At 49.0% G+C, this 15000-nt stretch overlaps 2 protein-coding genes across 2 annotated transcripts in view; one reads left to right on the forward strand and one right to left on the reverse strand.

Annotated features, from left to right (window-relative positions):
• The window catches only part of ulk3 (unc-51 like kinase 3), an 11126-nt gene extending 2578 nt beyond the window's left edge, over positions 1-8548 (reverse strand). The window contains exons 1-13 of the mRNA XM_084436606.1: positions 8046-8548; positions 7628-7768; positions 7339-7459; positions 7135-7230; positions 6555-6698; positions 6378-6460; positions 5743-5898; positions 3501-3606; positions 3344-3384; positions 3048-3150; positions 2671-2735; positions 2089-2167; positions 627-667 (exon numbers count right to left, since the gene is read on the reverse strand). Coding sequence (XP_084292732.1) covers positions 627-667; positions 2089-2167; positions 2671-2735; positions 3048-3150; positions 3344-3384; positions 3501-3606; positions 5743-5898; positions 6378-6460; positions 6555-6698; positions 7135-7230; positions 7339-7459; positions 7628-7768; positions 8046-8144 — 1275 coding nt within the window. The 5' untranslated portion in view covers positions 8145-8548. The remainder of the gene's footprint in view (positions 1-626; positions 668-2088; positions 2168-2670; positions 2736-3047; positions 3151-3343; positions 3385-3500; positions 3607-5742; positions 5899-6377; positions 6461-6554; positions 6699-7134; positions 7231-7338; positions 7460-7627; positions 7769-8045) is intronic.
• A 1083-nt stretch (positions 8549-9631) lies between these two features.
• Positions 9632-15000, forward strand: part of tars3 (threonyl-tRNA synthetase 3) — a gene marked incomplete at its 5' end in the record, with an annotated part of 12658 nt that continues 7289 nt past the window's right edge. Inside the window, 11 exons of the mRNA XM_084437149.1 lie at positions 9632-9931; positions 10367-10450; positions 12276-12463; positions 12583-12706; positions 12811-12935; positions 13084-13201; positions 13316-13380; positions 13483-13561; positions 13659-13805; positions 14413-14511; positions 14824-14990. Coding sequence (XP_084293275.1) covers positions 9632-9931; positions 10367-10450; positions 12276-12463; positions 12583-12706; positions 12811-12935; positions 13084-13201; positions 13316-13380; positions 13483-13561; positions 13659-13805; positions 14413-14511; positions 14824-14990 — 1496 coding nt within the window. The remainder of the gene's footprint in view (positions 9932-10366; positions 10451-12275; positions 12464-12582; positions 12707-12810; positions 12936-13083; positions 13202-13315; positions 13381-13482; positions 13562-13658; positions 13806-14412; positions 14512-14823; positions 14991-15000) is intronic.

The following is a 15000-nucleotide window of genomic DNA, read 5'->3' on the forward strand; positions in this document are numbered from 1 at the left end:
CTACTGTACGCTGCTGCTCTCTACTGTACGCTGGGAAACTGGCCATACTCCACCTGAACAACCAGAGATACTTCACCTGAACATGTCTGGCAGGGGATCAACAGAGACCCTGTGTACCAGGAGTGTGTGTGTGTGTGTGTGTGTGTGTGTGTGTGTGTGTGTGTGTGTGTGTGTGTGTGTGTGTGTGTGTGTGTGTGTGTGTGTGTGCGTGCGTGCGTCTAGCTCCAGTCTCAGTGATGTATGGCGTTATTAGAGCCCACTCGGACCGAGGGTTTGGTAAGGGAGATGTCCAGTAGCCGGGCCGGTTCTGGGTCAGAGATAGGAAGGGGCTGGACGGTGATGTTTATATATACGCTCTTACAGGGAGCACTGAACCAGGACTCCTCACACACCCATCGCTCTCCCCCCCCCCCAGCCCTCTTCCTCCCCCCAGCCTCCCTCCTCCCCCCCAGCCTCCCTCCTCCCCCCCAGCCTCCCTCCTCCCCCCCAGCCTCCCTCCTCTCCCCCAGCCTCCCTCCTCACCCCCAGCCTCCCTCCTCGCCCCAGCCTCCCTCCTCGCCCCAGCCCCCCAGCCCCCCTCCTCACCCCAACCCCCATGTAGAACTGTCCCCCCCCCTCCCACTCACCTCGCTGTGAAGCAGCTCTCTCCTGCGGCCCTGCTCCTCAGCTGGTACAGAGAGAGAGAGAGAGAGAGAGAGAGAGAGAGAGAGAGAGAGAGAGAGAGAGAGAGAGAGAAAGGGGGAGAGAGAGAGAGAGAGAGAAAGGGGGAGAGGGGTGGGGGGAGGGAGAACAGCGAGAGAGAACAGAGAGAGAGAGGGAGAGGAGAGAGAGAGTGAAGAGAGGGTACAGAGAGAGAGAGAGAGAGAGAGAGGGAGAGGAGAGAGAGAGAGAGAACACAGAGAGAGAGAAAGATGGATCACTTCTCTTTCCCAATCATGGTGTTTGCACAGGAGTGGTAATTTACAGCTCCGGCATTGGTTTGAAGAGCCTGCCGTGGGGAGCGGGGGGGGGGGGGGGGGGGGTCCCACTAAAATGGGGCAGTCTTCTCTCAATTAGTCAGCCTTAGGAGAGAAAGAGAGGAGGAGGAGGGGGGAGTATCTCTCCCCCTCCCCTCTACAGTCTCCACCGGCAAAGTATTCTGGGAACCTGAGCAACAAGAGGCCGGGGCCAGAGACAGACAAAAGGGCGATGTTATGTTCCTAACCCCCCCCAGTCCTGGGTCCTCCACAGCGCCCCCCAGTCCTGGGTCCTCCACACCCCCCCCCCAGTCCTGGGTCCTCCACAGCGCCCGAGTCCCGAGCCCCCTGATCCGGGGGGAGACGCTGGCAGCCGCTCCTCTATTAGAGAGATAATAGGCTTGATTTCTTTCCAGAGTGTAATAACGTTGAGAAATGAACTGCGTGCGTCCGAATGGGAACCAGATGCCGGGGCTCTGTACCACACACAGGGCCCTGGCACCGGGAATCATCCCCGGACTCACACACGCATCTGGCTCCCCTCTAATCCTCCTCCTCCTCGCTCTCCTCCTCTTCCTCCTCCCCCATTAAGACCATCTCCCACGTGAGGTCATGTGGAGACAGAGCGAAGAGACGCCAGGCCGCAGTCGGAGGAGTCTTTCCACAGACACACACACACACACACACAGACACACACACACACACACACACACACACACACACACACACAGCCAGAGTACACGGAGCATTATGGCTGCCACCACTGCCACCAACTAATAACCAGAACAGCCAAGGCGCACACACACACACACAACCAAGAGCACACACATGCACGCACGCACACACACATGCACGCACGCACACACACACAACCAAGAGCACACACGCACACGCACACACAACCAAGAGCACACACGCACACGCACACACACGCGCACACATGCACGCACACACACAAGCACACACACACCTCCTCCCGTCAAATGTCATGGTCGCTGAAGAATGGCACAACAAATGTCTCCTCCGGTAGCAAGCGACATCTGTATTCATGAGGGACTTTGCAAAAAGATGTGTACATGTGATAGAATGAAACTACCTCTGTCTGACTGTCAGTGAGGTCACAAGGCCTTACCAGCCAGGGCTAGCAGCAGCTCTCCCAGACTCTGCTGATAGAGGTCCAGCGTGTCCAGGCCGTCCATCCCACTCTCCTCCTAAGGTTGAACACAAACGTCACACGACACCGCAGCAGAACACCAGAGCAACCACTCTGACCAGCCTACAATACCCAGATGCCCCAGTTTACCTAGCTTACAGTACCCCATCTTACCTTAACCTACATTACCCAGGTGCCCCAGCTTACCTTAGGCTACATTACCCAGGTACCCCAGTTTACCTTAGCCTACATTACCCAGGTACCCCATCTTACCTTAGCCTACATTACCGAGGTACCCCAGCTTACCTTAGCCTACATTACCCAGGTACCCCAGCTTCCCTTGGCCTGCAGTACCCCAGCTTACCTTAGCCTACATTACCCAGGTGCCCCAGCTTACCTTAGCCTACATTACCCAGGTGCTCCAGCTTACCTTAGTGTACATTACTCAGGTGCCCCAACTTACCTCAGCCTACATTACCCTGGTACCCCATCTTACCTAGCCTACATTACCCAGGTAATCCGTGTTACCTTAGCCTACAGTACCCAGGTACCCCAGCTTACCTTAGCTATGGCAGCTGAGGCCATCTCCAGAGCAGCCAGCAGGCGGGGGTGGTCTCTGGACATCTCTGTATGAGACGGGAGAGAGAGGTGAGCCCCCACGTCCCCTACTGCTCCCTTCATCCTAGCCACTTCATTACTGCTCCCTTCATCCCAGCCACTTCATTAGACGGGTTGGATAAGACTATCCAAGGCCCTCTCACAAGTCAGGTGGAATTTTACTATTGCCAAGGATGCCTGTCTAATTCTGGCCCATCTGCACAAATGCCCTGGGTTAGGCCTACTAAGAACACGTCTACTGAGTCTAAATTCATCTGCACTGGAGGGTAATACGTAAGAGTGCACTGTGCCTGGAGTAAACCATATGAAAGCAGTGTTACCTCGGAGGATGTCCCTGGTGGTCTTGGCCTCCTCGAAGCTCCGTCTGTGGTCCGATACCACCAAGGCTTTCAGCTCCTCGGCTCTGGACACATACTGGCTGACCTGTGGGGCACAGCGCTCGCATTCACCCCCACATCTAATCTAATTACATCAGCCACAGCATATGCTGTTCACCCGCACCATATGGTACTCATAGAGGAGAAATCATTTCCTTTGGAGTGGGAAAAAAATAGAACAAAAAAAAAAGAAAAGTGAAAACATTCCTTCCCAGTGTGAATAGTTGGAGTGTTCTCACCTTTTGCCTCAGGGCATCCTTGCGTAGTCGGTTGGTCTCGTCTGGACAGGGAGAAAGGCAATATTTTGGTTTTATTCTCGGTGAGGTTGCGTTTGAAAATGGCAGACTGAGGTGTTTTAGGTGGAGGGAGGTTGGAGGTCGGAGAGGGGGTTCTCACAGTGGACGGCGGGGACAAAGTGTTCCAGGGAACCGCAGTAGAGAGAGAGAGCAGCTGAGCGCTCGCCAGCCTGGTCCTTCTCCACGGCCTCCAGGACCAGCGCTTTCTGCAGGGGGAGGACACCGGGACTCAAAACCAACGCACCCAGGTGTAGGAATGTGCCCGAATAAGTGATTGGGAAAGGCTCAGATAATGCCTTTGGAAACAGATATATTTTCTATCCGAAGTTACTTATTATTCGGGGGGAGATATGTGCGTCATCCACATTAGCATATTGTTATGTTGGTGAGTGAATCACAAGAGATGCCACGCTAATCTGATAAGAGACCACTGGCAATGCCTACAGCGAGGTGGCGAGGACACATTTTCACTCAGCCGCTGTCAGAAAAAGTTGAAAGATCAAGCAGCAAGTTTCTTAATTTAGCTCGTGTTAGCTGGTCATTCCGTTGTGGTAGATATGAGTTTTAATGCATATTCCAACAGCAGACTTTATATCCATCGAAAAAAAACATGGCTAGAGCCATAACCAGCCTGGCATCTGAAATGGTAGCACAGCGCCCTCCACTGGTGGATTTGAAAGTTGTTTCCCCCCACATCTCAGTAATAGGCTCTGTGCACCAGCTTCACTACTTCCTGAAAGTCACTTGGCTTCTTTATTTCCTGTCCAATATGATTGGATTAAGTGATTAATCAGGTGTGCGCTGGGTCTTCCGCACACCTGATTAATCACTTAATCCAATCATATAGGACAGGAAATAAAGAAGCCAAGTGACTTTCAGGAAGTAGTGAAGCTGGTGCACAGAGCCTATTGAGAACTCGTCATCTCCATTGCCTCTGGAGTCAAAGTTAGAATCTGTAGTTAGTGTTGGAATCAGTAGTTTTGAATTATAGGCTAGCATATGTGCTGATTTCATCCATAGAGTGGTGAGCTGATCTCAACATTTCGTAGGCTAGCATGTCTGCCATTGTGGGGTGCAGTCCAAAATCAAAAGAAAATATTGTGTAGCCTACTGTACACACAAAAGTTGGCTTAACTCTTAAATGCCATCACGCCAGGGCCGTGGGCTTGGGTTCTTTTTTTTCAGTTGAAAAAAAGTTTGTGGCTAAAATGATGTCCTTTTTCTTTACACCAGAGTCTAAAAGTACAGTATGAGGATGTGGAAATATATTTCAGAACTAATTATATGCCAGTATAAATCAATCCATTTGATGCTTTGAGGGCTCAAAAACTGCATTGCCTGTGAATATTAGGTTAGAATAAACCCCACCCGCTTCCGGTTTCTATCCGAATACAAATACAGATCCAGATAATGACATCTCGGTGCATCCTTAATGCAGTATGCACATAAACACACACACCAACCACAATACACACACACACCAACCACAATACACACACACACCAATCCCAACATATACTTCCCCTGCCCCACAAGTCTCTCTCTCTCTCACCACTTTCCCCAGGCTCTCTGTCTCTCTCTCTCTCTCTCTCTGTCTCTCTATCTCACTCTCTCACTGTCTCTCTCTCTCTCTGTCTCTCTCTCTCTCTATCTCACTCTCTCACTGTCTCTCTCTCTCTGTCTCTCACTGTCTCTCTCTCTCTGTCTCTCTCTCTCTGTCTCTCTCTCTCTCTATCTCACTCTCTCACTGTCTCTCTCTCTCTGTCTCTCACTGTCTCTCTCTCTCTGTCTCTCACTGTCTCTCTCTCTGTCTCTCACTGTCTCTCTCTCTCTGTCTCTCACTGTCTCTCTCTCTCTCTCTCTCTCTCTCACCACTTTCCCCAGGCTCTCTGTCTCGCTCTCGCTCTGTCTCTCTCTGTCTCTCTACCTTTCTCTCACTGTCTCTCTCTCTGTCTTGCTCTCTCTCTCTGTCCCTCTCTGTCCCTCTCTGTGTCTCTCTGTGTCTCTCTCTAACTCATCGCTCTCCTCAGGCTCTCTCTCTCTCTCACTGTCTCGCTCTCTCTGTCTTGCTCTCTCTCTCTCTCTCTGTGTGTCTCTCTCTCTCTGTCTCTCTCTCTCTGTTTCTCTCTAACTTACCGCTCTCCCCAGGCTCTCTCTCTCTCTCTCTCTCCCTGTCTCTCTCTCTCTGTGTCTCTCTCTCTGTGTCTCTCTCTCTGTCTCTCTCTCTGTGTCTCTCTCTCTGTGTCTCTCTCTCTGTCTCTCTCTCTGTGTCTCTCTCTCTGTGTCTCTCTCTCTGTGTCTCTCTCTCTGTGTCTCTCTCTCTGTGTCTCTCTCTAACTCACCGCTCTCCCCAGGCTCTCTGCGCTGGGCATGTGTTCCAGGTCCACAAACGGGTGAGAGAAGAACTGTGAGAAGGTGAGACGTCCGTCGGGGTCTCTCTCCAGCAGTCGCTGCAGCAGGTCCCTGCAGTCCCTGGATACCCTGGCCCCCGCAGGCAGCTAACACACACACACACACACACACACACACACACACACACAAACCACATGAGCTTCAGTCAAGCATTCCCTCCCCAAAAGGAGGTTCAACAGACGAGCTACATTGTATAGTGCGCCACCCTGTGGTAAAACACACACCCAACAGAAATAGTCTCTCACACACCCTGTTGCCTCCTACAGGAAATTATATTTGATTATTGATAATGTAATTATTGATAAGGTAATCAAACGAATGACATTCCTGTTTCTCTTGCAGTCTTACAGATCCAGCTGCCTTCTCCTACAGGAACGCATTGTTCTGAGAAACAGCAGTCATTCGTTTAAGTATCTTCTCAATCAAATAACAGTTCCTGTGGGAAGCAATCGGATGTGTGTAAGAGACTATTTCTGTTAAGTGTGTGTCAGCTTTCATTTCAGCGTAACCCCAAGACTCATATCTCTCCCCGATTCAGCGTTCAGTTGGAGGAATCGGACCTCACCTCGATGGGCTTGTCACTGCGGATCTTCTCCTCCAGCTCGGCGTAAGACCGGGAGGCGAACGGCGCCCGTCCAAAAAGTGCCTCTACACACAAATATCCGAAACACACTATTTAATGAGGAAACACAAGAAGCTGAGAGTGTAATATAGTGAGATCTTCGAAGTAGGAGGGCGTTACCGTAGAGAATGACCCCAACTGACCAGAGGTCCACTCTGGAGTCGTACTGGCGACGACACACCATCTCTGGAGCCATGTAGAGAGGAGAGCCCCTCAACACGCTCTGCTCATCCCAGGGAGACATGTACTGGGCAAATCCAAAATCTACCAACACAGCCATTTTAACAGTGGAAATAAATAAGTTAGTATATGACATTTCTTACACTAGCATGCGTGAGACAGTAAACGATGACGTGCGTCAGAACTAGTGATTGTGAGGATGTTTAATTTGACAGTCCTTTAGAACACCAAGTTAATTACAGAGTTGGTGCAAACCAGAATAAGCATCAGAATCAGAACCAGAATTGTAAATGAGGGTTTTAGCATCAACTCTCATTAACCTTTCAGCAGCCTTCCGGCACAGTTGTGATTTCACAGTGACGGCATTCAACACATTCCCTATCACAACCACATGCCAATGAGAGGTGTGAGATCCAGTAGGGATAGAGATATGTGGGCATAAGATGGCGCGAGCGGGCGGACGGGCGGGCAGGCAGGCGGACGGGCGGGCAGGCAGACGGGCGGGCAGGCGTCACCGTACCTGCCAGTTTGAGGACCGAGCCGCTCAGCAGAATGTTCTGGGGCTTCAGGTCCAGATGGGAGATGTTACGCTCGTGGAGGAACTGGAGAGCACAGGCTGTGTTTCCAGATGAGGGGAAGGGAATTTATAATAATTATAATAATAATGATCCGACTTTAATGCTTTAACGGCAGTCTTTGCCAGGACTGTAATGCCGCCGCTCACCCATCTGCTGCAGGAAGCGTCGCGCCACCCTCTCCGGGAGCAGACGCCTGCTACGGATGAACCTGGACAGGTCCCCTCCAGAGCACCACTCCAGAATCAGATAGATGTTCTCGCTGTCCCACTGCCCGAGGAGAGAGGTGGAGACAGATATATACAGAGAGAGAGAGAGACAGAGAGAGGGAGAGAGAGAGAGGGAGAGAGAGAGACACCCATAGATGCAAAATGTCCAAAGCCTTGGAGAAATGCCAATATAACAATGACACCGTGTGAAATGTGAACAGGGATCAACCTGGAAGTCCTTCAGCTGCACTATGTGTGGGTGACGCACAGTCTTGAGAATCTCGATCTCTGTCAGGAGGTTCTCCATCGAGGCCTTGTTCAGGCTTTTCTTACCCACCACCTTCACAGCCACCACTTCCCGATTGTCCCCCTACAGAAACACACACACACACACACAAACACACACACACACACACACACACACACACACACAACACACAACACACAACACACACACACACACAACACACAACACACAACACACAACACACAACACAACACACACACACACACACACCATACTTATTTCTTACAACTTGGAAATAACATCAGAAAGCAGAAGTATTTTGTATGATAATGATGATGGTGATGATGATGATGATGATGATGATGGTGATGATGATGATGGTGCATGCAGAGTCACCCACCTTCCTGTAGGCCTTGTAGACTGTGGCGTAGGTGCCGCTCCCAAGCCGCTCTGTGAGGATGAAGTCGGGCAGCTTCGGGGGGGCGAAACTCGAAGCCATCCTGACACTTGCATCAAAATGTGTTGTGTGTGTGTGTGTGTGTGTGTGTGTGTGTGTGTGTGTGTGTGTGTGTGTGTGTATGTGTGTGTGTACGGAAGCTTCTGCAACGGGACCTCTCGTCTACACAGCTGCAACGTAGGCAACACCTGTGTCTCTCTCATTCAATGCAGAGTGAGTACAGACAACACATGCATCTGGATTAACAAGTTAGACCTACTATATCTCCACACTTCCCAGATCACTATCGAGCAAGCTACGTGAGCTACTGCAGCCTACTATATCTCCACACTTCGAAAATTAGACTGTTTTACAGTGTGCCAGTCTAATTCATAATGATTTTAGTAAATATGTGACTATTTGCAAGCTAAGTCCACATCTTGAATAGAGCGTTAGGCGAGTTACCTTCATTCATGAACAGCTGAAAATGAATGTTTACGTTTGTGGTCCAACGTGAACATGTGACGCTTCACGTAAGCAACGTAACTATGACCCCAGGTTATGCTGCTCTCTGGCGTTTAGACACGGTACTGCGTAAGTAGATTTATTATTGATAATATTGACCCTGATTTCACTCTATGTCTAGAGAATGTTTTGTTTGGTTTCATTAAAGATATTGGCAGTAAAACCAAAGAATATTATATTATTAACCTCATAGTTCTTTTAGCAAAATTTCACATTCACAAATCCAAATTTACTAACTCTAAACCCCTGTTCAAAATTCTAGAAAATGAAACCAAACAATACATAAAGACTATTTTTTCCTCCAATAATAAGAAGGCTACGAAGACAGTGAGTTTGTGCACCTTCTTTGATTTGTTTGTGTGAAAGGCTTGATATATGTACCCTGGCTCTTGTATTATTTTTCAATTTGTTTTATTTCATTCTTTGTATTGATTGATTGTTGCTAATTTGTATTGTTTTGTACTGTACATTTTGTACTGTTTTGTACCTTGATTAATAAAGATTTATAAAAAAATAAAAAATAAAAATTTAAAAAAATAGACACGGTACTGCATGTATCCAACACGCTCTCAAGTCTGACAAAATAACCTTTCTGGAGCTTTCAACTCTATTATTGACTGCACTAGTCTTTTATAAGTGTGGAACCATTATTTTTGTTTGAAATGGTAAATACCTCTCCTGAAAACGGTTAATGGCCCTAAAAATATTGAGCACAAACAGAACGCATAATATATATAACTGTGTACTTTATAATCATGATGTGGAGATCCCCTTCATGTCCACAGGGTGTCGCTGCAGCTCCATTCTCATTCAAACGAACCAGCGACGCGTCATTTATTTTCCCAACCAACTTCTGCCATAACCACGCCCCCGCGAGTTTTCATTGGACACCCTAACCCTATCCCTAACCCTAACCCTAACCCAATGAAAACTCGCGGGGGCGTGGTTATGGCAGAAGTTGGTTGTGGAAAAAAAATCACGCACCAGCGTCACTGGGGCTGACGTCAGCGGGTCGTCATTTAAAGATGGCGGAGCGCATGGCCGCACGTTTGGCCGCCCAGGAGGATCAGATCGAGCTGCTGGCCCGGGAGATCACCCGTCTGGGCGAGGAGCTGAGCGGTGGAGGAGACGGAGACGGAGCCATCAGCCTCGGAGACTCTCCGGTACTCGAGAACCTGCGGACCGAGAAGGAGAAGCTCGGATACCGGCTGGGGCACCTCCGCCGGGGGCTGCAGGAGGAGCTGGAGCTGGAGGAGCTGGAAGTCCCAGTCCCAGAGAAGAAACGGGGCAAAGAACAACCAGCAAAGCACCGCGCCGAACATAAGGTCATATCCATGTTGGGGTGTTTTGCTTACTTGGTTAGGTTGTGTGTTGGTAGCAGCAGTACTAACCGCTCACCAGCTATGGTGGGCCTTGAGCCCTTGAGCCAGGCAGACAACTGCCAGCTGATACTCTGTGTCTGGAAATAGCAAGTGTTCATCTTGCTTGCTTTTTGTTTTAATGCTTTAAATTTGTCCTGCCTTTTGTTTTAAATGTCTATAATGTCTTGCTTTTTGTTTTAATGCTTTTAATGTCTCATGTAAAGCACCTTGAATTGCCCTGTGGCTGAAATGTGCTATATAAATAAACTTGCCTTGCCTTACTACACTGTATGACTGCCGCCATCATTGTTGTAGTCTGGCCTGGCTGTATTAGAAGCTGGATATGGGTTGATGTTTCACACTGCATGCTCCTTCCTCCCCATTCCTCCCCATCCACAGGCAGCTGCACGGGAGTCTGAACCAGCTGACAAGAACAGGAAGAAGGAGAAACAGAAGGGTGAAGCAGGCAGTGGAGTGAAAGAGGTGAGTTCTACTAACTCAATCAATCAAAGCTTTATTTATATAGCGCATTTCATACCCAGAGGCAACACAATGCGCTTTACAGAGATGATACTAACTATCATCCTCCATCCTCTAACTCAGGGGTGTCAAACTCAAATACACAAAAATTAAAACTTGAACAAAGTCGCGGGCCAACATTGAACAAATGAAAATTTTAATATGGACCCAAACAAGTTTTGCTTTAACATTGAATATCACTTTTGCTTTTGGTGCGCATCAATGGTGTGCACTAACATATGTGAATACGCCCTCAGACACAAGTGTTGGTGCTCCATCTGCTCAGTAGAGAAGCTTGTAAAACCCTGACTGTCCTACAGCCAGGCAGACAGACAGACAGCCGGCATGCAGACAGACAGCCAGGCAGGCAGACAGGCCGGCAAGAAGGCAGACATGATTGAATGAACAGGAACAGAGCAAACACAGCGGCCGGCTAGGTCAACACAGGTGTCTCTATCACAGTGAGACGGTGCATAACGTAAAGCTTCTGTTTTCTGCCTTTCTTTTCGCCATTTTTAAGAAGGGGTAACACGGTTACAGTTGTAGTATGAGATTGCTATGACTACTGTCACAGAAGAGAGGGCGTTTCTGGGTCCTGTCTTGATTGACGCGCCGAAACGACAGCAGAGCATTATGGGATTTGTAGTATTAGCCGTGAATGCGCTGTATAATACTGGCGGGCCAGCTCTAGTAGTCATTTGGTATTGCCTCGCGCGCAAATATAATTACACTGAGGGCCAAATTTGGCCCGCGGGCCAGAGTTTGACACCCCTGCTCTAACTGATAGCATGCTATCAATCTGCTCTTTAAACTTTGCCGATGACTATCATCTTAAAGGTATAATATGTAGTATGTGGATTATTTCCCCCATCTAGTGTCTAAAGATAAGAACTGCAACAACACAACGTATTGGTTGCCAAAATGCCAGAGAATGCACTGTTTCAGTCATACTGTGATATGTTCCTCTCGGAGTGAAGATCTTAACGTTACACTAATCAGTAATCACAATCAAGTATTTCAGAGTGCCATGTAATGAGTTATGTTAGATGCTGTAGTGTGGAGATAACGTTGGGTCTGGCTATGCAGATTCCAAGAAAGATAATGATAGCTAGTTACTAGCTTACCGGTCTAGTAGAAAAGTAGCCATGTCACCATGAGACTTTATCCCATGAAACTCCATAAACTCTGTCCAACGAGCAAAGGCTGGCCCAATATCTATCCGACTTGCTCCTTCTTCGGTCACTGAGCTTTTGAGATTCGTATCGCACGGTTCGCCGGGGCTCAGGCGGAGAAGCAGGACGACAAAACTCGACCATTTTACCAAACGTTTAGCTGAAAAGAGTGAGCGGAAGTGGATGGAAAAGCTGCCGTTTTTATAGTCGCACACACACTTGATGCTAACCAACATCTATAATGCTGCTAATTCATGGAAGTATAACGTTTGCTGGCGACTGCTAATCTCACAGTGGTGAAGCTAGAATAGTACCTGGCAACCCAGCGCGCAGTACCAACGCTGTAATACTATTGGCTGGTATGATATCAACAGAGTGTCATTGTCGGGCCGTCAAAATTTCATAATGTAATAATTTCAGACAACATATCATTTTTTTATGGAAAAGCAATACTTTTACTCTGCAGCCTTCACAAAGCCCTATGGATGTATTATTTTTGAAAAAATGTTTATTTTAATCCACATATTACATATTATACCTTTAACATTATCAAAACGTTATCATCATAACATTATCAAAAACGTGACACAACTTTCCTTGTGTCCTTGGATCTGCAGCCCAGGCCCGTACCAGGCTATATCCCCGAGCGCCTCCAACTCTACGAGGAGCTGAAGCAGGAGAGCGACGCCCTGCTGACCAGGAGGGCGGCAGACAGCCAGCCCATCGCCGTGGGACTCCCGGACGGACAGAAAGTCCAGGCCCAGTCCTGGATCACTACGCCCTATCAGCTTGCCTGTGGCATCAGGTGAGAGAACACGCAAAGAAAATAGTCCCATTGTGTGGCGCTGTAAGAGGCATGATGGTCAGGTGACTACACTTTTTTTGTATTATGAGAGATATTTATGAGTGGTTCTCGCATCTTAGTCAGGGTCTGGCGGACAACGCGGTCATCTCGCGTGTGAACGGCGAGCTGTGGGACCTGGACAGGCCGCTGGAGAACGACTGCTCACTGGAGATCCTGCGCTTCGACAATGACGATGCCCAGGCTGTAAATATGAGCCTTCCGGGCCACCATACTCTGCTTTATTTAGCTCTCTCAAGTTGTCTCCATTTGTTGAGGTATTAAGAAGAGATTCCTCTTTGTTGTTTCAGGTCTACTGGCACTCCAGTGCCCACATCCTTGGGGAGGCCATGGAGAACTTCTACGGAGGTTGTCTATGCTATGGGCCACCCATAGAGAATGGCTTCTACTATGACATGTTCCTCGAGGGACAGCGGTGAGCACCTATTGGTCTAGATGCTCAAGGCAGGCTCCTAATCTGGCTTGCATAATGAGTATTGTCTGTAAAGGTACTGAACAGGCCCAGTTAGCGTGTGACAGGTGTACTGTAGCTCTGTAACGTGTTGTGTGGTGTTTTGGGTCAGGGGGGTGTCCAGTACTGAGTTTGGGGACTTGGAGACACTATGCAAAGCTGTGGTGAAGCAGAAGCAGCCCTTTGAGAGACTAGAGATCAGTAAGGAGACCCTGCTGAAGATGTTCAAGGTGAGCTCCAGCCACATATTCTACACTATCACACCGCAGTCTTCCTTTACGTTAAGTTGCGCCTTTGTAGCGGACAACGTTGCATTTCCGCTCTTCTTCGTATTCTTTCGACAGTACAACAAGTTCAAGGTTCGCATTCTGAATGAGAAAGTTACCACGCCCACCACTACTGTCTACAGGTAGGCTAGATCCTAGAATGTAGGTTGAATGAATGTATGTTTTATGAATACATCCGGCTAATTGAATGCCCCCTGAGAGAAACATATGATCCACTGTTTCAGATGTGGTCCACTGATTGACCTGTGTAGAGGACCTCACGTCAGACACACTGGGAAGATCAAGGCCATGAAGATCTACAAGGTATGTGGAGAACAAAGAATAATACTACACCCGTAGCCTCTCTACAGCCAATCAACACGGCCAGATATTCTAAACGCGTCTTCTCTTTGGTCGTCAGAACTCTTCAACCTACTGGGAAGGTCGTTCGGACATGGAGACCCTGCAGCGCATCTATGGAATCTCCTTCCCAGACACCAAGATGCTGAAGGAATGGGAACACTTCCAGGAAGAGGCCAAGAACAGAGACCACCGCAAGATCGGCAAAGTGAGCGCCCTCTCGCCTCGACCGCCAGAGACGACGGGTTCACTGGGGTCTTTCGGAGTGTTTGTAGATATCGCAGAGACCCCCCAAGGGCCTCAAGATTCACACTGTGATAATTCGACTGCCATGACTACTGTGGTGGATGGGTTCCGCTTGGCAGCGGTGTCGCTGGGTTCTTCCAGACGGGGGCGCTGTGTTTCTGTGGCACTGCGTGTAACGGGCAGGCGGTGAGTCATTCTGGAGCTCCAGCTGGTCCTCCAGGCGGACTTCTCTGTGTCCTCAGCGGGGGGGAGACACAGACGGCAGCTCTCTGGCCAGGCCTGCTCGGAACAACCAGCTCTTCGTGCATTAAACACAGAAACAAGCTTTTCTTTCTGCCGTTTTGGAGAAGGGTACGTCGTTCCTATGTGGCGAGCATCCCGTCCACGTTAAAGTTGCGCTGTGCGTAGAAGCGATGGCGCAGGCAGGCAGGCAGGCCGTGGGCGGGCGTCTCGCCTTTCATCGACAGATTTGCTGGCGCGTTGATGAGTGCTTCGCGCCGCTGTTGGTGACAGAAGCGGGGGATTACGTAAGTCCCTAAAGCCTCTCATGTCTCCGTGTCTCTGTACAGGAACAGGAGTTGTTCTTTTTCCACGATCTGAGTCCTGGAAGCTGCTTCTTCCTTCCTCGCGGGGCCTACATTTACAACACGCTCACCGAGTTCATCAGGGTGAGAACTAGCTCTCTAGAACCAGCTCTCAAGAATCTGTTCACTCCAGCACACTCAAACATACACAACCTTTTCCATTCACCATATATACTGTAGAATAATATTTTTGCCCAATTAACTGTTTTCCAATTCAAAAACACACCTTTGATGTTGTCCCAACTGTACTAACTTTGTGACGCCTCAGCAAATCTCCACATACAGCTCTCATTGCCTCATGTTGCTGCTGTGTGTAATAACTGTTATTGCATGGTGACTGTTGTTGTTGATGTGGGATGATGAGTGTGCTGTTTGTTCTGTGGTCACCATGTGTAGGAGGAGTATTGCAGACGAGGCTACCAGGAGGTCGCCTCCCCCAACATCTACAACAGCAAGCTGTGGGAGACGTCGGGCCACTGGCAGCACTACAGCGAGAACATGTTCTCCTTCCCAGTGGAACAGGACACTTTTGCTCTCAAACCCATGAACTGTCCCGGACACTGGTGCGTCCAA

This window comes from Borostomias antarcticus, assembly GCF_949987555.1.
Source record: "Borostomias antarcticus genome assembly, chromosome: 4".
Classification (NCBI taxonomy): Eukaryota; Metazoa; Chordata; class Actinopteri; order Stomiiformes; family Stomiidae; genus Borostomias; species Borostomias antarcticus.